This window comes from Pocillopora damicornis, chromosome 7, assembly GCF_964200805.1.
Source record: "Pocillopora damicornis chromosome 7, jaPocDami1.2, whole genome shotgun sequence".
NCBI classification, from domain to species: domain Eukaryota; kingdom Metazoa; phylum Cnidaria; class Anthozoa; order Scleractinia; family Pocilloporidae; genus Pocillopora; species Pocillopora damicornis.
Genome location: NC_142676.1, coordinates 24,438,405 through 24,460,109, shown reverse-complemented (window position 1 = coordinate 24,460,109; position 21,705 = coordinate 24,438,405). Strand labels below are relative to the sequence as shown.

At 37.7% G+C, this 21,705-nt stretch overlaps 4 protein-coding genes and 1 long non-coding RNA gene across 11 annotated transcripts in view; 2 read left to right on the top strand and 3 right to left on the bottom strand.

Moving 5' to 3' along the window:
• Window positions 1–21,705, bottom strand: part of LOC113667180 (fumarate hydratase, mitochondrial) — a 36,508-nt gene that overhangs the window by 12,899 nt on the left and 1,904 nt on the right. Inside the window, exons 1-6 of one of the 5 annotated variants that reach the window (XM_089212487.1) lie at window positions 21,377–21,498; window positions 20,958–21,080; window positions 20,357–20,407; window positions 19,627–19,834; window positions 18,760–18,939; window positions 17,937–18,521 (exon numbers count right to left, since the gene is read on the bottom strand). In XM_089212487.1, coding sequence (XP_089068613.1) covers window positions 17,937–18,062 — 126 coding nt within the window. In that variant the 5' untranslated portion in view covers window positions 18,063–18,521; window positions 18,760–18,939; window positions 19,627–19,834; ... (1 more) ...; window positions 20,958–21,080; window positions 21,377–21,498. Of the gene's footprint in view, window positions 1–17,936; window positions 18,522–18,759; window positions 18,940–19,626; window positions 19,835–20,356; window positions 20,408–20,957; window positions 21,081–21,376; window positions 21,528–21,705 lie in introns of those variants that run through there. The other 4 variants (XM_089212488.1, XM_089212490.1, XM_089212492.1 and 1 more) reach the window with 4 other exon arrangements.
• On the bottom strand, window positions 467–4,864 carry LOC149043269 (uncharacterized). 3 transcript variants are annotated; one of them, XM_089212517.1, is made up of 7 exons: window positions 4,232–4,864; window positions 4,021–4,126; window positions 3,619–3,833; window positions 2,717–2,763; window positions 1,792–1,872; window positions 1,157–1,327; window positions 467–982 (listed from the first exon to the last, which is right to left on the bottom strand). In XM_089212517.1, the coding sequence occupies exons 1-7, from the start codon at window positions 4,379–4,381 to the stop codon at window positions 820–822; spliced, it is 933 nt and encodes a 310-aa protein (XP_089068643.1). In that variant the 5' UTR covers window positions 4,382–4,864; the 3' UTR covers window positions 467–819. The 3 variants fall into 3 exon arrangements, with proteins under 3 accessions (XP_089068643.1, XP_089068644.1, XP_089068645.1); XM_089212518.1 differs by having other exon boundaries at window positions 467–925; XM_089212519.1 differs by having other exon boundaries at window positions 467–922.
• LOC149043267 (protein fem-1 homolog B-like) lies at window positions 6,370–12,729 on the top strand. The gene is made up of 2 exons (XM_089211941.1): window positions 6,370–8,254; window positions 12,571–12,729. Exons 1-2 carry the CDS (start codon window positions 6,437–6,439, stop codon window positions 12,727–12,729), a joined length of 1,977 nt encoding a protein of 658 aa, XP_089068067.1. The 5' UTR covers window positions 6,370–6,436.
• LOC149043268 (uncharacterized) lies at window positions 9,474–11,073 on the bottom strand. The gene is made up of 2 exons (XR_016188479.1): window positions 10,623–11,073; window positions 9,474–9,782 (listed from the first exon to the last, which is right to left on the bottom strand). It is a non-coding gene; the product is annotated as an uncharacterized LOC149043268 (long non-coding RNA).
• Window positions 13,045–16,971, top strand: LOC149043266 (putative serine/threonine-protein kinase DDB_G0271682). Its single transcript, XM_089212499.1, has 3 exons — window positions 13,045–14,360; window positions 14,827–16,241; window positions 16,734–16,971. Exons 1-2 carry the CDS (start codon window positions 13,155–13,157, stop codon window positions 15,022–15,024), a joined length of 1,404 nt encoding a protein of 467 aa, XP_089068625.1. The 5' UTR covers window positions 13,045–13,154; the 3' UTR covers window positions 15,025–16,241; window positions 16,734–16,971.

Here is a 21,705-nt window from a genome sequence, read left to right as displayed (position 1 = left end):
ACAGTAGCGGAGTAAACGAAAGGAACTTAAAGGAAGGAGAAATGAGGATTTGAATATTTAAACGAGCTCGAAGTAATTATGCAAGATCGACTTTGACTCGGTCAGTAAGAACAACTCTTTTCATATAAACGCTCTGTAAAGATGGTTTGGTATGGAGGGTAACCCTCCTACCAGGGACAACTCTCCTTCATATAAACAGGGCCTAACGCTGCTTGCAGTGTCTTATTCACAAATATTAGCTAAAAAATTCTCACTCTTTGACTCGTTATCCGAAAAACGTTGTTAATATTTGTCACATGATTGATTAAAGTCATTTTTGCTGCACATTGGACTTCAAAGAAAGACATTATATCCCCATACGAGTGCATTGTTAAGCTAAGCAAGCAGGAATTAAGTCAGCTTGGGAACATGATAAAAATGCATGGAGTGTTCTTAAAAATTCCCAAGTACTTATACAACACAACAATACAGGAGGACAAGTTTTTATTTCTTTTATATAATGTTAAAGAAATTGTGCGCGCTACAACTTGTGACCAATCATAGAGTACGCAATTTGTCGATGATTTTACGTTGGTACTAAATTATAGTTGCACTGCGTTGTTAGGTATTACTTTCTCAAGCATCATATTTCCCACGATTTCAAGTCGAATTCTGTAAATGTTATCAGTGAACCAAGACAAAAACAGTACATAGGAACATTTGTTTAATGCTCCAGAAATGAGAATGTTGTCTAGCCTTAGATCATATACAGACTTGTCAAAACTACGGTACTTATTACAAATAGTCAGTAATCCTTGTCCGAATACTTAATATAAATAGTCACACTTCAACATCACTATCATTGTCATCATCTTCATCACTTTCAAACTCTTCGCCTGCATTCCAGAAATCGAGTACATTGACTTCCTGGACATTTTGACAGCTACTATAATTACAGGAAGATGAAAAAAAAAACAGTAATGGCAATAACACAATGAAGGTGCTGTAAAAAAAAATGATCAATTTTTAATGATTAATTTTATTGATCAAATTATTCATCCATTAATAATAAGATCAGTCAATAGCCACAACAAACATTATTTTAAAATGTAATGAATAATTCACAGAAATAAGAAAAAGAAGAGACAATTTAATGCAGAGATTAAAAAAGACACACCTTGTTAGGTTCATTTCTACTTGAAGGATAGGCAGCCATGAAGTTATCCACATTTTCTTGATTGTGAAAAAACATGTTTTCACTGAGTGGGGGTCGATAACTTCCACCAAAAGACTTTTTTCTAGGCAGCCCAAAACAGGCATCCAGAGACAAGAATATTCTACCATTTTCCTGTTGACAATTATTGGACAATAAATTTGTAAAGTATAACATTACATTTTGTAGACAAAAGGATTTAAGGTGTTGTAATTATACAACCTGCATAACAAGGTCATAAATTATCTAAACAGGTCTTTGTTATTTATAAATTGTTATTTGTCCTTTTTTGTGAACACTAATAAAATTGATAGTGGGTAATAATTATATATATATGAAACAAACAGCAACTATATATGTGTGTGGAAGCACTTCACCTAAACATCTGATAATATAGCATATTTGCAAGAGTGTTAGCCTTTAAATTTTGTGCATCTGCAAACTACTGGAATTGTTGGACTGAATATATATTACAAACCAAATGAACAGAGAACTAAAAATGCACCACAACATAACATTTAATCTCTATATTGAAAACTACTCTAATTAATCTGAATTTAGTTCTTTGAAAATGGCAGCAGAGGTTTTCAAAGTTTTACCTTGGGACAAGCAGGACAAACTGGACACCTGAGTGGCAAACCTCATTTTCAGTAAAACACTGGAGAGCCTTTACATGATACCTGTTGTAAAGAGACATACCTTTAATGTGCACAGTGTTTACACTAATAAGCATTTTAAACTAATAAAAGCATCTATCGAGTTCAAATTACCAAACCATATGGTATTTTTTGAACCAGCATTAATGACAATAGATAATTATTTGTTGCACTATCGTGGCCTAAGAATTAAATCAGATATTTGAGTAATTTCTTCTTTCACTTGTAGTCTTATATTTTCTGGAAAATACTTTTAATTATATGTAAAACTCAATCAAAAGGGATATTGGTTGTTTTTATTCCTTTTCACACAACAAAGTAACAAGAATTATCTCTGTATTAAATAATTTTTTAACATAACCACTTAAATAAAAACTCTGCAAATCAGTTTGAGTCTGGAAGTTTAGAACTTGCAGAAGGAATTAGATTCTAAAAAAAAAAATTGAAGTACACCAGGTGTCACCAAATGCACTGAATACAGGAGCTTACCTCAAGAGACTTTGCATGGTTTTACAACCTAAACTGTGTTGATCACAAGGTATTTCTAACTTTTAACTTGACCAAATTTCTATGGTCTTCATTACCATCTACCGAGGTATCAGTTGATGCTTTGTGTCAAATTTATAACACTTCATTCAGTTCTCTTTGTTTTAAACTGGTTATCTGCATATATCACCATAAATTACCATACATAGAAACAAAGGATAATAAAATTTAAACTAAGGATAAAGTTGATCCAAAACATTTAACTACAATCTAAGTTACTCATTAAAACACTTCTAAAGGTCTTATACACATAACACTGGGATGTTGCAAGATAACTGTTTGCTGGAAGTTCTAAATTCACAAACATTAATTGTTAAGCCACCTGAATTCCTCAAAGCTGTCAATAAATTGGTCATATATCTTCCTTTTCTGCAATTAAAACAATAAATAACAAATATAACAATTTGCTACATCTGTTCTATTGTAAATCTATCACGAATGCTATTCTCTGATTGGCTGCCCTACCCACTATCTATTCTGTGATAGATAGTGAGTAGTAATCAGTTTGAGTCTAGAACTTTAGAACTTGCAGAAGGAACTGGATTCTATTCTGCAGTATACAGTACTGTACACTCACCATTATCATAACATTGTGTAGTTTGCAATATTTCATTTGGTGGTATTTTTTGTCTTCCAAATATTTGTTAGCTGGGAAAGTTCTCATAAGCGGACATCTAGGCTACACCTCTGGTGGTGGCCGCTTATGAGAACAGTTCTTGTAAGGTGGCCAGCTCCAGTTACAGACACTTTTAACGTGTCCCGAGGGTGTACATGTATGAGAGCTTCAACTGTATTTTCATTTGTTTAGTTTCAGTATCTATGAAGGAGATCATGATAAAGTTTTGGCTAGGTCATGAAGATTTATACTAAAGCAATAATATATTATGATCTCATGATTTCTATATTATTTGTGTGATGGTTTATTTGGTTTTGCCCTCAATAATTCAGGGTCGGCCAGCGGGGGACAGTGGTATACCAGTATACCCAAAAAAGATCTGCCAAAATACCCCAAAACACCCAAGATTTCTCCCAATATACCTAAAATTAATCAAAGCGTTATATAGTCTACTATATACCCGAAATTAGTAGTATACCCATCTTTCAGCTGAAATATACCATATACCCGAATTAAAAAAGCCCCTTAATACCATATACCCAAAAACCCTGGCCGACCCTGATAACTATCACATGATGGAGTCGTTTACAGCTAAACCTATAACGAACCTTTATGAGAGGGTGGGAGTAGAAGTCTGAGGCCTTCACAAGATCAAAAATGGAAACTTGGCATTCCATCACAAGTGCCAGGGTAAATTCCATCAGACTTGTGGTGAATGCCAAGGTTGGTTCCACTGGCGTAGCAGGCCACAAACCTTGAAACAGAAAACTCTCTGCCACACTAAAACAAGTGCAACAGAGAATCTTCAATAGATGCTGACCACCTTCAGAAAAAAATATTCAACAAGGAAGAACATTGCTGACTTTATACCGATATTTTAATAACCTTAGAATTAAGCTCACCAAAACAATATAAATGTTTACAATATATTAAATAACTGCAAAAAGTGAATACCAGGACTACATTAACATGAACAACAATCATGGTTTGGTCTTTAGGGATAGCTTTACCTCTTTCATCTATAACCGTTATTTCCCTTGTGTAGGAAAATGAGCAAGAATGATAGGGATTACTCAATGTCCTGTCAGGAACAGTGTGCAATTTCCAAACACCGTCCTGAAAAGTTCAGTATAAAAAAAAGACAAGCTTAATAAATTTCTTAAACCCGGGTTACTCTTCTGGGCAAAAAACAAAATTGATAATTATAAAGGTCATGCATACCTGTATTATTTCTGGGTGATGAAAATGATGTTTGGTCTGATGCAGGTGATTACAGCAATCAAGGCAGAAGTATGCCGTAAAGCTACAATCCCTGCATCGACTTTCCACCGTTTTACCACAATTACATTGATGGGGCACGAAACCTTCCATTTCAACAGAGAACTTCAGCAATGTGGATCACAAGGATTCCCAGTTTTTGTGGAGCCTTTCCTTGCGCATTTTGTAGGAGCTGGTGGAGGAAGTGGGCACCACATCATCGTCGGAATCTGGCGGGTCACCATCACACAAAGCGCACGGATCTTCCTCTTCTTCACCTTGTTCCACATCTTCCACACTACGATGTTGCTCTTTTTCCAGAGGCAGAGTAGAAGGAAGTTGGACGGTGGATTTCCGGGTTTTATTTGATCTGTCTACCACTTTAAAGGAGGAAAATCCTTTCCTCTTACCCGGCCCTAAAAACATTCCCATCAAAATCCAATATGGCGTCTCTTATGGGCAATTTAGTTACTCATTCACCCCTCCCCCAGGTCTAGATTTGTCAATAGGTCTATCCCGATTACAATGCATTAATTTACTGGTTACAACGTCATTACAAGTCCAGTAGTTACTGGGTTACAACGTGAGGAACGGGTGAACAGTTCAATAACCGTCCTGTGGACAGGGGCACTCGGGTGGTTAACTCTGAAGGATTGGGGCAAGATTTGAAACTCAATACCTAGTGAACAGAACGTCAATGCTTCACATTTTTGTTCAGTTCAATGGATTTCCTTTTTCGGTAAAGGGTGATTGACCTGACAAACTTTTGTCCTCTCCGGTAAGAACTTCTCTTTGTACTTGCATGACGGGTATGGCCAGACGAAAAGTTGAACACTCTTTAAAGCCAATCTACACTCCGTATCAGCCTCTGCTTCTGAATTTTTTTGCTTTTAACACTGAGACAATTAGATGAAAGTTTGTTATTCTTGAATTGTCCTATTTGTTTCTTACACTGAGTTCCACATCCCGGAGTCCATATCATAGTTAGACTTCAGTATTTCGAAAAACTTCACGTCATTGTAGTTCCTTACAGAGGTACTTATGAATCAAGTAATTTCATTTAACTTTCCTCCCCGTGTTTGGTTTAATTTGCTCTTTGTTTCTTTTACAACCGGAGATATATAAAAATGGCTTTCAAATCCGTCTGACTCAAGTATCTTAAGTGGAGAAGATGTAAATTTATCCGCAAGCAGAACTGCATGATACAACAATCGCCTCATCTTTATGGTATTCATCCAGAACAGAGAGGTTCATGATTCATATTGGAAAACCTGAATTGAACTGACCCAGCTTGTATAAGATCTTTTAAAGCGGCTGAACACCGACAAAAGGAAAACTATTCTCGGAACGAAGACCCTTGAGAGCAACGAAATTATTACTCCTCTGATCGTCGCCGCTTGTAGTAGACACCTGAATTCTATAAAGATTCTTCTAAGTTATAAAACAGACATCAAAGCCCACGGACTTTCAGAGCTGACCGGTTACACAGGTTTACGGGCCGCTACTCTCAAGCTCATAGTTCCGTCTCTTTCTATCATCATAAGATGATTTTGTAGGCTTGAAGCCGTTGAGTGTAATGGCGTGATTAAGTGTAAGTGGTTTCGAGGATCATAAAGAGATTATAATCTACAGACTGGAAAGAACTGTCTCTAAGTCTTCAGGAAAATAGCAAAAGCTATATCGTGGCTTTATAACCCTGGGCCGTATACGGGCGAAATTATATCTTATTAATTTCTTCAGATCATTTGGGCCCACTCCCTCCCCTCCCTTACTAAAGAAATACGTGTCACACTCCACCTTCTCTCGAAAAGGAAGAATGTTTGGTTCCAATGGAAAGATTGTGATCACGAGGTGTAATTCCTGCACATTACGAATGACAATGTAACGCAACGGAGTGTTTCTTCAGACAGAAAATAAAAAGTTTTATGAACATGATTTGAATCTAGAAACCTTTTTTGAGATGAGGCAACTCGTATTTCTTTTTCTACAACATATAAACTGAACCAAACATCGGTAAGATGAACTGTTTCCCAACCGTGACAGCTGAAAATAATGAGCCTGCTTATGTAAAGTTCTGACCTTAAAATTGTCAATGTGTTTGTTGTTTTGCTCACACAGTTCAAGTTGAACGTAGCAGAATTGAGAGGTTTTGTACTTGTATTATTTGAAATGGGTAACAAAGCATCCGAGATCATTCAAGCTGATCAGGACGAAAGTTCTGATCTGCTTGATTTGGTGAAGTATTTGAACGCTGAATCAATAAAAGCCGCTCTGGAAACAAAAATCAAAGATGGCGACGACCTTGCCACTCCTCTCATCATCGCTGCTCGAGATGGAAAACTGGATTTTGTGAAGGTTCTTTTACGTTATGAAGCAAACATCAAGGCCCGTGGAACGATTAAGACTGTTGAAGGAAGAGTTGTAGAGGATTGTACAGCTTTGTGGATTGCTGCTGCTAAAGGTCATTTTGATGTTGTGAGACTCTTGATCGAACAAAGCGCCGAAGTCGACAGCAGAACATCGATAGGTTCGACTCCGTTGAGAGCTGCTGCCTTCTGTGGACACCTTGATATTGTGCGCTGTTTGGTTGAGAACGGGGCCGATGTTAATGCACCCACTAATTTCAATAGCACTCCTCTGATGATAACATGTTACAAAGGCCACCCGAATATTGCTTCCTATCTTGTCAAGCACGGCGCAAACATAAATCTACAAGACTACAAGGGAGACTCGTGTCTTCATTATGCTTCGGATGGAGGTCGTGTTCAATTAGCTTGTGAGTTGCTTGCTTTAGGAGCAAAACAAACACGAAATCTTGACCGTTTAACACCACTTCTTTTAGCCAGTGACAATTGTAAAATTGAAATGGTGGAGCGGTTCATCAACCGACCTGAATGTTCAAAGGAAGAAAGAATTGATGCCCTTGAGCTTCTTGGAGCCACCATTGCTAATGATTCTAAAGCTTATGACATTGAAAAAGCGTTTAGTTTCATGAAGCGAGGAATGGAGGAGAGGTATGAGGACCCGTCATGTCCTTTGCTTAAAAAGAAAATGGAACCAGTGGAGGCTTATCAAAATAGAACAGAGAGTCAAACTCTTGACGAACTTTCTCTCTTAGAAGGTGATGATCATGCTATCCAGATTGAGGGACTCATGATTAGAGAGAGAATCTTGGGAACTGACAATACAATACTACGGTACCCGATACGTTGCAGAGGAGCTGTCCTTGCTGATTGTAAGAAATACGAACTCTGTATTGGTTTGTGGACACGAGCGATAGAGATAGCTTTGAATTGTAATGTTCAAATAACAAAGGATCTTGAAAGCTTTACAGATGTTATTGCAGAAATGGTGCAGAATGGTCACAGTTTGAGTTCACAAGCTATCGAGAACATTTTTGAAAATTTTATCGATATAAAAACGAAACTGTCCGAAAAGTTGAAGAGTGGAGAATTGGAAGAAGAGCACCAAAATGAGGCGCAAGAGACATTGCTTTTTAATGCTCTTTATCTCTTGGTGATGTACACCAAAGTTCAAGTCTCCTCGGAATGGAAAAATGGCAACATGATTGACCTTCTTCAAAGATTTCTGTGTTTAGAACCTTGCACCCTTGATGGAAATACACTTTTGCACTTGGCTGCATGGCATAAGACTCCTGTTCCTAGAGATACTATAGCTAATTGGCGAGGTGTTTGCGAACTTCCCTGTGTTGAGACCATGAAGCTAATTTTACATGCAGGGTGTGATGTGAATTCCGTTAATGCCCAAGGAAACACTCCTCTTCATTTAGCCGTTACTTTTGTACCAGGACCTGAACAAGTAGACATTTTGAAAGAAATGCTGGAGTTGTTGTTAGATCTGGGCGCAGATACAAAGCTGGTGGACAAGAATGGTCAAACAGTTATGGACTGCTGCGAGACTGACGATGCCCGATGCATCCTGTCTGCGAAAGGAAGACTAGGTGCCATAAGCATCGAGGCCAGAAAGGTACGAAAGTTGCGTTTTTTAACGTTTTGTATATTTTCCTTACATTGTCACGGTAAGCGTCCTATTGAAATGTGAGAATACTTAGTTCCTATTTCCATAGGATCTTGTGTTGATTTTGTTTCGTTACGCCTGGTGACCTCTCTCATCTTTTTATGAATAACAAGAGGCGACACGACTGTTGAGTGCTTTTCATTGTTTACTTAACATGGAGAGTTAAGGAGATTAAGAGTTTGGAACAAGTTGATGCCGTGACAAATTGAAAATACTAAAATCGTCGGATGAAATGCGTGGACTAACGTAAGTCACGAATAAACCCAGAATGATGGTAACCATCCAACTCTGCCGAATAATAAACGCATACCTCGGGCGTTGTACACATTTCCGGTTACAAAATTCATCAAATTTTAACGCTGTGATTCAAATCTTTCTCTGCCTGCACGAGCCAAATTCTCCAATTTTCCATTCCCATGCCAAGCTTCGCCCCACAGCCGCTCAATAAATATTTGCATTTGAACGCGATGATCTTTGATAAGAAACTTCTTAAAGGGCATGTAAACCCAAAAAACGTTCATTTTCTTTTCACATAGATGTTTAGTAAATATATCAAGTACACCAAAGGTACCATTCGTTTATTCTCAAAAGTCCATTTTCACTTTGTAAAAGCTCTTCCAAATTCGAAACATTCGCCATCTTGAATGGCGCCATCTTTCCTGTGACGTCACGGGTGGACCCTCCAAAGTCTCGTTTTATAATCGCGTGAGGCATGAAGGAGTCTTTTCTACAGCCGTTGTTTGCTGGTCTCGTCATGATTTTTTTACTTACAGTTTGCTTCAATACATGCAATTTTTTTCGTAATGGTGAAGCGTTGTGTCGTCCAGTTTTGTACTGATTCAAACAAAACTGGGCATACAATGCAAATATTTCCAAATGACGCAAATTTGAAGCGACAATTTGTGAAATTTGTTCAAGTGAAAATAGCCAATTTCGTCGAGCCGTTCGAACGTTCTGTTGTTTGTAGCAGTCATTTTTCTTCCTGGTGCTGTACCGACGATTCAGGCCTCACCAGAAGCAAATTATTTGGAAGTATAAAAACGACCCATACAGTTGGCAGACGACGAGAATTCGGAAGTGGCCGACCGAACTGAGAAAGAAGTTGAGCTCTTCAAAAGTTAGAGGTCAACAGAGAAAGTACAAAATCGATTTACATGAAAACGTTTCGTTAATTAAACAACAATAGCTTTATTGGTTCTCTAAAAACATCTTTTTTCTCATCTAATGAAATATTATGGGGAAGCCAGTTGTTCGGGAGCCAGCGCTGACCCCGTAAAAGACACTGACATGTCTGAACCTTTGCCTGAATTCGAAACACGTATCAAAGAAAGAGAATTCGTTGATATCAGTGTGTAATAACGTGATCTGGAATTTTGTCGGTTCGATACAAAGAATTCTATACAGGATCCCATAATCAACCCTTATGTTCTATAAGAAAATCCAAGCCAGCCCCACTTGGTGCTTCCTTTGAGAAACCCTGCAGAGAAACAGCAGAAGAATTTGTGTCACGGTTTTCACAGCAGTGAAAATACATTCAAAGGTCAGTAAGACAACATTCATCATTTTGAGTACAACTTAAAAGATCCTGATTTCAGCTTGCAAAACTATCTTTTCAATATTTCAAATCGAAGCAAACACAAACAGGGTTGGATAATTATGAAGGCCACACAAGGAAATGTACATGATACAACTTGTTTATCGATGGAAATGCTTCTGAGATGAAGGATATTGTTTACCGCACAAGATAGCACAGCGACCCTAAAGTGTTTGCCGAGATATCCCCAACACCAACGAACAAGTTATCTGTAGGCAATTTAGCGAAATTTCCTGCCAGGAAAGAAGCGAAAAACAACTAGCTCTAGTACTGTATTATTAAATCAATGGCAGAAACAACTCAAGTAAATCGATCTCAGAATGTAACAAAACAGATAAAACAGAAAATATTTAGCTTAGTCGTTTCCGGTGTGATTATCTGTGCTTTGCTGCTGCCTGTACGCGTACTTGGCCGTCTCCAGCACCCAGAAATCGAGGCAAATTGACTGAAAACCTGGATGCTCAGTGATACAACTTATCTGGGTTTCAAGTCATTTTGCCACAATTGCCCGATTTCCGTACAACAAACACTTGAGTTTTCATGAGTTTTCATGAGTTGTCGGCATTGGTTGACAAGTGCCACACTCGCACCTTTGATAATTTTGTATAAAACACTTTCAGAAGCTCAAGTTAAAAAAAATTCTGTTGCATTCCTTAAGATTGTACCCTCGATTTATTGCATTTTCATGTTAAATACAAATAAATCACAAAGTAAATTAAATACCAGTCTGAGTTTCCGAGACGGTCGCATCGCTGTCGACATGTTCTGTACTGTCTTCGTGCGGATCGCTTCGTTGAACCCTACGCGGGTCATATTGTTAAGGACGTGGCCCAGACTCTCCTGAAGATTCTGGATTATCCCCAGCGCTGTCATGTACTAAGCTTAAGGCATTCGAGTCGCTATCTTCTGAAAAAACATCTTCCGAACTACCGCTACTTACACGAACTCCCACACCAGTTCTACTGGGGAATATGTGTTGCGCAATATTTTGGTTCCACCGCTTACGTCACGACTTCTCGCTATTGTTTTTACCGGAAATGGAATTTCAGTTGAAAATGCCGATTTTCTCCTAAAATAAGTCGAATTGGACAAAACTAATTTCAAATTCGTTTTCTACGCCACTTTTTACATAGTATAAGAAAAACATGTATTTTTGGGTTTACATGCCCTTTAAGGTTTCTGCCTCGGAACGATGTACCACAGAAGGCATTTCATGGACTGCAAGCTTTTCGACTTCTTAAAACTAAAGATATGTGGCAGTGACTTTTTCAAGTTTTTTTTTGGTCAGGAAAGTATGGTTTTCTCTTTCACTAAAGTGATCTACTGATAGATCGCATCGCCAATGTTTACATAAGATAATTGAATTAATTTAATAATTGAATTATTTAGTCGAATAGATTTAATCAGCCAGCATGGTTGTTGTTTTCATGAGTGGGTTAACAATCAGTACTGAGTTAAAATGTTTATATATTTGTATACAACGCAATCATAGCATGAATGGCAATTTTCACAATTGCAGAATGATTCAGCGACAAGAGTGGCCTAGCTAAGCCGTAAACTGTCATGGCATTTGAGGATAGCCTGGTAATACTGCGTGAAGTGAGAATCACTTAAAAGTTGTCATATCCGGCATCTGTCAGCATGGAGGCTGGGGTTCTCTCTCTTGGGTATTCAATCCTATTTGGGCTGTTGTTATCTGAAGGCAAGACCTTTCTTTTTTTTCACATGGTTCTATCTATCCTCAGTAGTCAGTCCTATTTGGGCTGTTGTTATCTGAAGGTAGAACCTTTCCTTTTTTCACCTGGTTCTGTCTCTCTTAATTAGTCAATCCTATTTGGGCTGTTGTTATCTGAAGGAAAAACCTTTTCTTTTTTTATTCATATTGCTCTGTCCCTCTTGGTAGTCAGTCCTATTTGGGCTGTTGTTATCTGAAGGCAGAACTTTTCCTTTTTTTCACCTGGTTCTCTCTCTCTTGAGTGGTCAGTCCTATTTATTGTACATTTGCCGAATGTACAACAAAAATATAATATGATATTATAAAGATTATAAACTGCTTGAAGCTTAAATTTCTAGGGCAACTTGCTACAATGGAATCATCACAAGAGGAGTTAGTTTAAAATGAATCATAATTCGTGTGCAGGATAAACTTATGGGTCCTTATGACGTCCAAACATCCGAGAAATCAATGGTTTGAACTCGCACGTAGCATGTTCTGTAACGGGTCAAAGAGCTGAATACTCCTGATATAGCAATAGTTTAAATTGTATGAATAGAGTCCGTTAGCTACTCCTTAAAATAACAACAAGAATTCATACATATTTTGAGTAGAGACCTCAGTGGTTTTCAGGGGGTCCACTGGAGAATAGGCAAACCAAAAATCTATGAAATTATTCATTATGAAAGTGGCCTTAGATAAATTAGTAAAAAGTTATTTTAAAAGTATCCATTAAAAGCGTATTTAAGTTCCTATTTCAACTTAAGCATGGCATAGGTCTTTTAATTCTGTTAAACTTAATTAAATCAAATCATTTAAAAACGTAATATTTAAGTTCCTGAAAAAAACAGAGCAAGGCACAGATGTTTTTATTTTCTTTTGGCGGGGAAACCCAATGTACATGTACCATAATGATTTTATCCCCTAAGTTGCAATGTGTTTTCCATTTTTTCTAAGGATGAAGTAACTGGAAGTGGAGTCGATGAAGGAAGAGGGGAAAGATTTGTTCCTGAAACCGAAAAAGACGTAAATGAGAATGTTAAAAGGGATACTAAAGAGATACCAGGTAAGGGGATCTTGTTGAGGAACAAATTTGTAAAGAAAAATAATTGTTAGGAAGACTGACGAGTTCCGTTATGAGCTTTTAGGTAACAATAACGGAGGAGAACTGAATATATTACATATATATTTTACAAGGATAGCAGGCTGGGTGCCAAGTAATCTAAAATGGAGTAATCTATAATGAAGTCCAAAATGATTTAGTTCCTAAGTCTTTTGATATAAAACTTACCCAGAGAGAGAGAGAGAGAGAGAGAGGGAGAGAGAGAGAGAAAGAGAGAGAGAGAAAGAGAGAGAGAGAGGGAGAGGGGGGGGGGGGTGGGAGAGAGGAATATATTTTGAGTTTTCGGTTCACGCTCTGTGAGACAAACTGAAAAATTCCTTGTTCTATTTTCATTATCTAAGGACTATTTACAGAGTTGACACAGCAGCTGGAAAACGTTCAAGAGCAACTAAGAAACAGAGACGGAGAACTGAGGGAGATGACGCAGCAGTTGACAAATGTCCGTAGGCAACTACAAGAGAGAGATGGACAACTATTAGAAAAAGATCGCCAACTAACAGACAGAGATGAAGAACTGAGGGAGAAGACACAGCAATTGATAAAAACCCAGGGGCAACTACAAGAGAAAGATGGAGAACTGAGGGAGAAGACACAGCAGTTGACAAATACTCAGGGGCAACTAAAAGAGAGAAATGGACAACTGAGAGAGAAGACACAACAATTGACAGATACTCAAGGGCAGCTAAAAGAGAAAGATAAACGACTGAGGCAGAAGACACAGCAGTTGACTAATGTCCAAGGGCAACTACAAGAGAAAGATGGACAACTGAGGGAGAAGACACAGCAGTTGACAAATACTCAAGGGCAACAACAAGAAAAAGATGGACAACTGAGAGAGAAAACACAGCAGTTGGCAAACGTCGAGGGGCAACTACAAGAGAGAGATGGACAACTGAGGCAGATAAGAAATCAGTTGACAGATGTCCAGAGGCAACTACAAGAAAAAAATGAAGAATTTACTTCCTTGGAAAGACTGCTAAGGGACAAACTGCATGAAATAGACGAACTGGAGACGTCTCTTTCAGCAGCTCAAAGGGCACTTAACGAACGTTCACGCCCTCAGACTCCTGATTGGGTCATTCCACGGGATCAGATTCAGCTGACGGACAAATGCCTTGGAAAGGGAGGCTGGGGAAGTGTTATCGAAGGCAAATACTGTGGCTGTGCTGTCGCCGTCAAACAGATGTACGAGTTAATACTTTCTGATCACAACCGTAGATTGTTTGAGCGAGAGATGAGCATTGCCGCCAGATGCCGCCATCCTTGTATGCTGCAGTTCATTGGGGCAACAAACGATGAAGGAAGTCCTTTGTTTGTAACAGAGCTCATGCAATCTAGTTTACGAGCACTGTTAGAACAGCGGCCTCTTTCTTCACTTGAAGTGTCCGTCATTTCTCTAGATGTGGCTCGAGCATTGAACTACCTCCACTTACAGAAACCATCCCCTATCATTCACCGAGACATCAGCAGTGCCAATGTGTTACTGTGGCGGCAAGCTGACCAATGGCGAGGCAAAGTGTCAGATTATGGCACGGCTAATGTTTTGCAGCAGACCATGACAGTTGGTCCTGGTGCTATGATATACAGTGCACCTGAAGCGCATACTAAACATCAAACCGTCAAGGTATGTCTGAAAATTGAATATTGGGGTTCTATTTCTCAATTGCTTGATTGTGATTTCTATGAAGTTTATTCGTGATAAGATTGAAAATCAATCTGTGAAGGGCTCGGGACAAAAAATCCCGTTTGATCTCTGACTATAGTTGAACCTTTATCCTTGGTAAACTGGTCGGATGTTTCACGCAATATCAGTCTGTGGGGAACATGCCACCGGACAGATCACGATCACCTTAACTTGAACCAGCTGAGAGAAATCGAACCTATTTCTCTCCCTTCACTGAGCTAAAATGAGTGAAATGCTCGCATAGAAATGAGGCAACGTTCCTCTGACGTAAGCAGACTGCTAAAACAAAAAAAAAAGAAAAGAAAAGAAAGAGGAAGGAAACGAGAAATAAAAATATAGCAATTTAAACTAGCTGGCACGTTCATGCATTTTCAAATTTTCATTGTTATTCTCCTCTCGAGCCTAGGTTGATGTGTACAGTTTTGGAGTTCTCCTCTGTGAGATTTGCATCCGGGAACTACCAGATCCTTACAGGCGCGACGAGCAAGTTGCCATGGTGACAAACCGCTTACTTCGAGATCTTATTCGGAGATGCCTGCAGCAAGATGCTGATGTAAGACCAAGAATGGAAGACATCATTGGTGAACTCGAACAATTAATGTAAGATTAGTTTTGAAAAGATCTGCTTTCTATCAACACTTGCAATCGAATAGAAAAAGAAACATAAAAATCTTCTATCTAAAATGGCCTGTGCAAACTAGCTTCTTCTTGGCTCAGTGCGAATATGCGATAATGTATAAGACTTGCTTTTTGAGAAGCTGAACGTTTCATCAGCTGAACTGAAATCAAATTGGACTAGCTCAGATTTGCGTGTTGTTGCCTTCTCGTGACCATTCTAATTAACGAGTCAGTCAAAGACTTTAAAGACCTTTCGGCTAAAAAAGACAAATAATCTTTAGTTAAAATCAGGTTATTTTCACAAAAAAAAAACAAAAAACAAAAAAACGCAAGTAACTTCTAGTGTTATGCAATTATTAGTTACGCAATGAGTTCGGCACATGATAAGTTCGGCATTAGAATTAAAGTTAGCTGTTAAAAGTCTAAATCCTTTGCAAGCTAGGCGAGAAGAATAGCGAAGGTATTCAAGACATTAGGTGATGATGAAGTAAAGATATTTAAAACTTTCTCAAACTCTACCCATGTTAACTTAAGTTAAGGACTTTTTGTTATATCAACGTGATAACAGTGGTTTTGGCCTACATTTACCCTTTACTTCTTAACATCAATATGCATATTCTCTGCACTGCTCCCCATACATTTCCTAAGGTGCTGACAAGGAGAATTTGTTCAACCATCAAGAGCTTTTTTAGATTGTGATCACCTCTTTTAGTCCCTTGACCTTAATCTTTCATTCAAAGGTAATGTTATAAGGAGAAATTATATGTTAGTCACTCTTAGGAGTAAAAGGGTTAAGGTGTAAAATGAGTCTAAGTATCATTTATAGCTTTGCAATTTTTATGTACAGGAAATAATTTTGTTAAGTTGTTGATATTATCGATAGAGGCTAGCAGGACTTTTTCGTAGTGCAATACAGGCATTAATTTGTTAGGTAAATAAGATGGCTCACCATCCAACATTATAACAAGCATCAGCGACAAGTCGAACGTCAACTGTGACTTTTGAGACGGTTTATTGGTTGTTTCACCCATCATTCACCGCGACATCAGCAGTGCCAATGTGTTGCTGTGGCGAGAAGCTGACAAATGGCGAGGCAGAGTCGGATTATGGCATTGCTAACTTCACGCAAGCATTATGACGGTTTCTCCTAGTTCTAGGATTTGTAGTGCTGTTGAGGCACTTACTGAGAATCAAACCCCGAAGGTATGTGTACATTTGTATATTAGGGTCATATTTCTCAATTGTTTGTGTTTACAGTAAACAGTCTGGTAAAGTATTTTTATGACAAGAAGTTAAATCAATTTGTCGACTGGATGGGATAAAAATTGTCTGACCTTTGAATGCGATTTAACCCTTTTCCAGGGTGTTTTAGGTATAATTTATAGTCCTAAGGGAACTCGTGGCAAAACATGCCAGAAACAAGGTTAATAAGAAAAGGTGAACTTCAACTTCCCGAGAGGTGTCGAGCCTATACCTCCTGCCTTTAGATGCCCCACTATAGAGGTACACTGAGCTTTCTCTATGGGTCAGCAATGAGACAAGATTCCTACGTGGCGAAATAGATTAGACATAAAAAATCTCAAACTAGCTAAAACACTGAACTTGAACCTTTTTGCAGCTACTGATAATGAACTTAGTGTATTGTATAAATTTTTATCTTTTTCTCTGAACTGTATTTATTTCTATTTTTTGTAGGTTAGGTCATCGTCAGTTCTCTCCCAAAGGTGATATAGGTGTAAAAAAGGAAGAGTTGATTCATGACTAGAACATTTTTTTGAGTATTTTTGCGGCTCCCAATGGTAAAATGTAGTCACAGTCTTCATACGGTTTTTGCATTCTATTATTTGTGAAATGTCAAATGCAAATAAAATTTGGCATGTGAAAGACGTTTAAAATGCATTTGAAATTTAATTAAAAATGTATTTCCTTCCAATAGCGTTTACACAGCTTTTAAATAGTTACTGAAGCCTATATTAAATCTCACGCATGTGCTTTAAGCCTTGACCGTAATTTGTAACTGAACTCGAACGATTTTGATGCTTTGAATACAGGTTTGCAACAGAGTGCCTTAGCAATGAGACTTTGATATGATCGATTAGCACAGTTTTTTGTAAATTGCATTCTACGTATAAACTCTAGACTAAGTAGAAAATGCAGTCTGTAGATCACACACTGGGTACGAATTCTAGCTTGGTGAAGAAAAATGTCTAATCACACAATAACACGATAGATGAGGGAATGATAATTAACATCCTGCTGATTAGCCATTAGACTTCATTAAGATTATATAGCTGATGTTTCTGTGTTTTGACTGGGATTGATTCTTCCCTTTTCGAACGTTGTTGGAAGTTATAAAGAGACCTAAGACTATTGTGTGATTTACAGGTGACCTCAGTGTTAAGATCATATGTTACGCTATTATGTACATTTAAATCCGACATAAATAAATTGTCTTTAAATAGCAAAGACAGCAATAGTTTAATAGTACAGTTATATTCCACAATCGAAAGTGATACATTTTTAATTAGAAACTGCAAAGACTATTGCCGTGCGATCAAGAGAGAAATCAAACGTAGTAGAATGCTTTTCAATTCATCTTTGAATTTCTCTTTCTCCCCTCCTCGTAACAGAAGATACGCTTCAGACTTCTTGTTTTCCCAAAAAGGATGAATGATGAACAACTTGAGGAAACTTAGCAAAATACGGTTGCAAAATTTACTATATATATTTCCTAAGGTGCTGACAAGGAGAACTTGTTTAATAATTGAGAGTTTCTTTACTTGGTGATCATTTCCTTTATTCTCGTCACCTTAATGTGTCATTCAAGTGCGACATTGTAAGGAGAAATTAGATGTTAGTCCCTCTTAGGGATTGAAGGGTTAATCAAATGTTTCTAACCTCATCTGCTGCTTTCATGATGTTATCAGCAACATTTGCATCTAAACCAAATTCCTTATTGACCTCTGCAAATGCCCTCTTCAAGAAACAAAGCTGTGTTGATTGCAGAACATTTCTGATTATCATTGGCTAGAAGACATTCAATTCAAAACGACCATTACTTCCACCAACTGACACAGCTTATTGATTGCCGATGACTTGAGCTGCAACCATGGTGATGGCTTCACACTGGGTTGCATTAACCTTGCCTAATTGTACCAAACAGGAAACTTGTAAAGAAGTTATTATTATATTCCATACTCAATTTTCGATGGAGTGTCAAATGCAAGCCAGGATTATATTGGTTTTAGATTAACTTCCCTCAGCAATTGGTCTAGAAAACTTGTGCCACTCAACCAATTAGATGCAAAACTTGAACCAATTACAAGTTGGCCACACCCACTTTCTTATGTTTAAGAAGTTTGCTTGTTTTCACTTTGAGTTTTCATTGGCTCTTCAGGGTATTTTCCTTTCTTCTGATTGTCTGTTGTGATTACTTTGGTTGTGGGTTAACAAGACATCAGAGGAAAGTGCTCTGTGCATCACCTAAGATAAGCAAAACATTTTCAGTTTGCCTCTAAGGGTCAAGAGCATTAGGGAAAAAACTGATACATGCACACTGTAAAAGAAATAGGGTTAGAGTAATGTTAAGGGTTTTTCTGTAGCCATTAGAGAGTGACCACTGCTAACCTGTTTTATCGTACATGCTCAGGATTCAGAGAACACTGTGATTCTGTATGAATGAAACAGTTCAGTACTTTAGTGTTATGAATTGTGTTGTTACCTGGCATGATACTGCTCCCTGGTTCATTCTCAGGAAGTGTCAGCTCACCCAATCCACAGTGAGGACTTGAGCCTAAAAACCTGACATCATTTGCAATCTTCATCAAACTGCAAGCCATCACAGTTAGTGCTCCATGAAGCTCTACACGAGCATCATGAGGCTTCAAATTTGTTTGGTGCACTAAAGGAAACAGAAGATAAAAAGTTTAATTATTTCATGTTTTGGTAGTCTTGTTTAGTGACCAAGATTAAAATAAAGAAAGAACTTTTTTTTCCCAAAAAATGATGATGGCTAAGTAATAAAATTTGTTTGGCTGAAAGGTACATCATTTACTAAATTTACCCCACAGGCAGGGTGCATATTAGTATTTTATCTTTTCTTCAAGATTGAGCAATTTGTTCAGCATAAAGTCATAAGACTAATGTAGAGCCAATGGCTATTCACCACACTAACACGATTTAATTGCGAAATTACTGTAGTATTACTGCTTAGGTACATGTGCAAGGGTTATTAGTAATCTTGCAAGCAAGCAAGCAAGCAAGCAACAAGTCTATTTCTAGCATTAAGAAAGTTTTAGTTTCCCACCCATCCACACCACAGACAGTTTTGACTGTACCTTAATCTCATTCATGTTTGTAATTTATTCTTGATTACTGGACCGTTGGTTTAGTGTATTCATCCAATATCTTTGTTATGTAATAGTCTAGTGTGTTATTTACATAGGATGTATACATTTAATAAACTGTCTGGTCCCAAAACAAGCCTCTGTCTGTTGTGGTGTTTAGAACAATCCTAAACACTTTGAATATATTATAGAGCAGCACATGGAGTAATATGTTTATTCCAAATTAACAGTCCATTTCACACCTTGTGATTGGTAGCTTAGTGTACTCTGCAATCTTAGCTGACATCTTTTCAGCAAATCATATTCTTGCGTTCATTCCAGTGCCCACAGCCATTCCACCAATAGCCAGCTCATACACTCTTGTAAGGGTGCCCTCCACCCTTGCAATACCATACTCTATCTGTTTAACATAACCACTGAACTCTTGGCCTAAAGTTTTGGGCGTGGCATCTGTAAAATGAAAACATGTTAAAGATAATGATTGACCAAATTTCATTGGGATTCTTTTCATGAGAAGTTGATAATATTCATGCTTTTAATCCTTCAAATTTCAAAAGTGATTAACATGTAACTTCTCCCTCCAATATTTGTAAATTTTTCAGAAAACAAGTTATAAGAATACCTAAACTTATCAGGTTGATTTTATTGCTTTAATCTTAAACCAAGTTCTTCTAAATAATTTACCAAGAAATGTGTAGCAGCTGGAGGGGAGAATTAATAATCAGATCTGGGAAGTTAAAGGAGTTAACAGAGGGAAACAAAGAAAGAGAAAGCACCAAGCTTCTTGAGGATTTCCACTGAGCTGTAAAAGATAATTAGCATGTGGCACGATTGCGGTCTGTTAAGACACATGATCAGACAATTCACTTGTGTATGTGTTCTGCCAATCTTAACAAGATACTTGAAATCTGTGCTCTTAGCCTGAAGTGCACCATGAAGCTTTCTTAGTCCTGGTAACAGACACTCATGTACCTCCATTGCTGCTGCTATATGCATTGCTGTTGGAAATGTTTCATTAGAGCTCTGTAATCAGAGAGAAAAATATTGTTATGAAAATGGTTAAAAAATATTACCTACCCTTTTTTTAATACATTCTCTCTGAATCATTCTTGTTAACTGATGAAAAGTGTTCCTGGACAGACAATTGCTTAAAGTAATATTTTTACTAACATTGGAGAAGCAAGAATTCATTATTAGATCTTTCAGTTAGTACATGGGCAATGTTTGGTCAATTTTTCATGTCACATTTTACCGCAAAACCTGCTAAATTCAAAAGTTTGTTTAAACTTCCCCTCTACTTGAACCTAGAGATAATAAGTATATTACTAACCATGTTTTCTGGTCCGTACTGTAAATTAGAGGACCTTGGTTTTTCTGCTTAATTTTATGACCTGATTTGCGCTTGGGCCACAAATATAAGCAGAACAAAATTTTGTCTGTACTTTATAATACAGACCTCGAACTAGGTTAGTAAAAGGTATAGACTGGCAAAGTTCGTTGGTCTAAAGTAATTTATACAAATACTCTAGAACGAGATGTCATTTATAAGAGAGGTAGGATCAGATCAACATACCGGCATATGTTCAGTTTCATCACCAATAGGAAAATTCAGTTTTGATCTCGCGGTCTGCGCTCCGTAGTATTTATCAGCTGGAACTTCTATTTCTCCAAAACTGTCAGTCTCAATTCTTGAAGCCTGTTGGCCACAAATATATAATGTATTTTCATTAAATATATATTAACTCTAACACTCCGAGGAGTAACGAAGAGGAAACTCCTCATTAGAAAACGACACATTTTCAAATGAACAGGAGACAGAAAGAAAGAAAAAATAAATCAAATGAGGCGTTTTCTTTGGTTTACAGCTAAACTATTTCCTCAAATGTAAAGGTACTCGTTTCAAACATAACATTCAAAAGGAGCGCGCGTAATTTGGAGAATATTTGTCTAGTTTTGCACGAACGCGATGACTGCTCAAAATACTTAGCTTACCATGCTTCGTGATAATAAGACTGGGCTGAAATGAAGCTTTTGACGCAGGAGAAATATTCGGGGATCTCTACTGATCGTTCGCAGCGCAGAACAAAGTAAGTGTGATTAAAGTTTAATGAGTAATCGATTTAATTAAAATGGCTACTGGTGGTCAGCGGCCTTTAGAGTGACCTCGATAGATATTTCATGTATGGGCATTTATTATGTCCTTAATACATATTATGTCCTATACCGGTACTTTATATACAATACCCTACACACACATACAGGTCTATACAAGGCTAGATACAGCTGTAAACAGCTCTACAGGGCTATACAAGGCTAAAGGC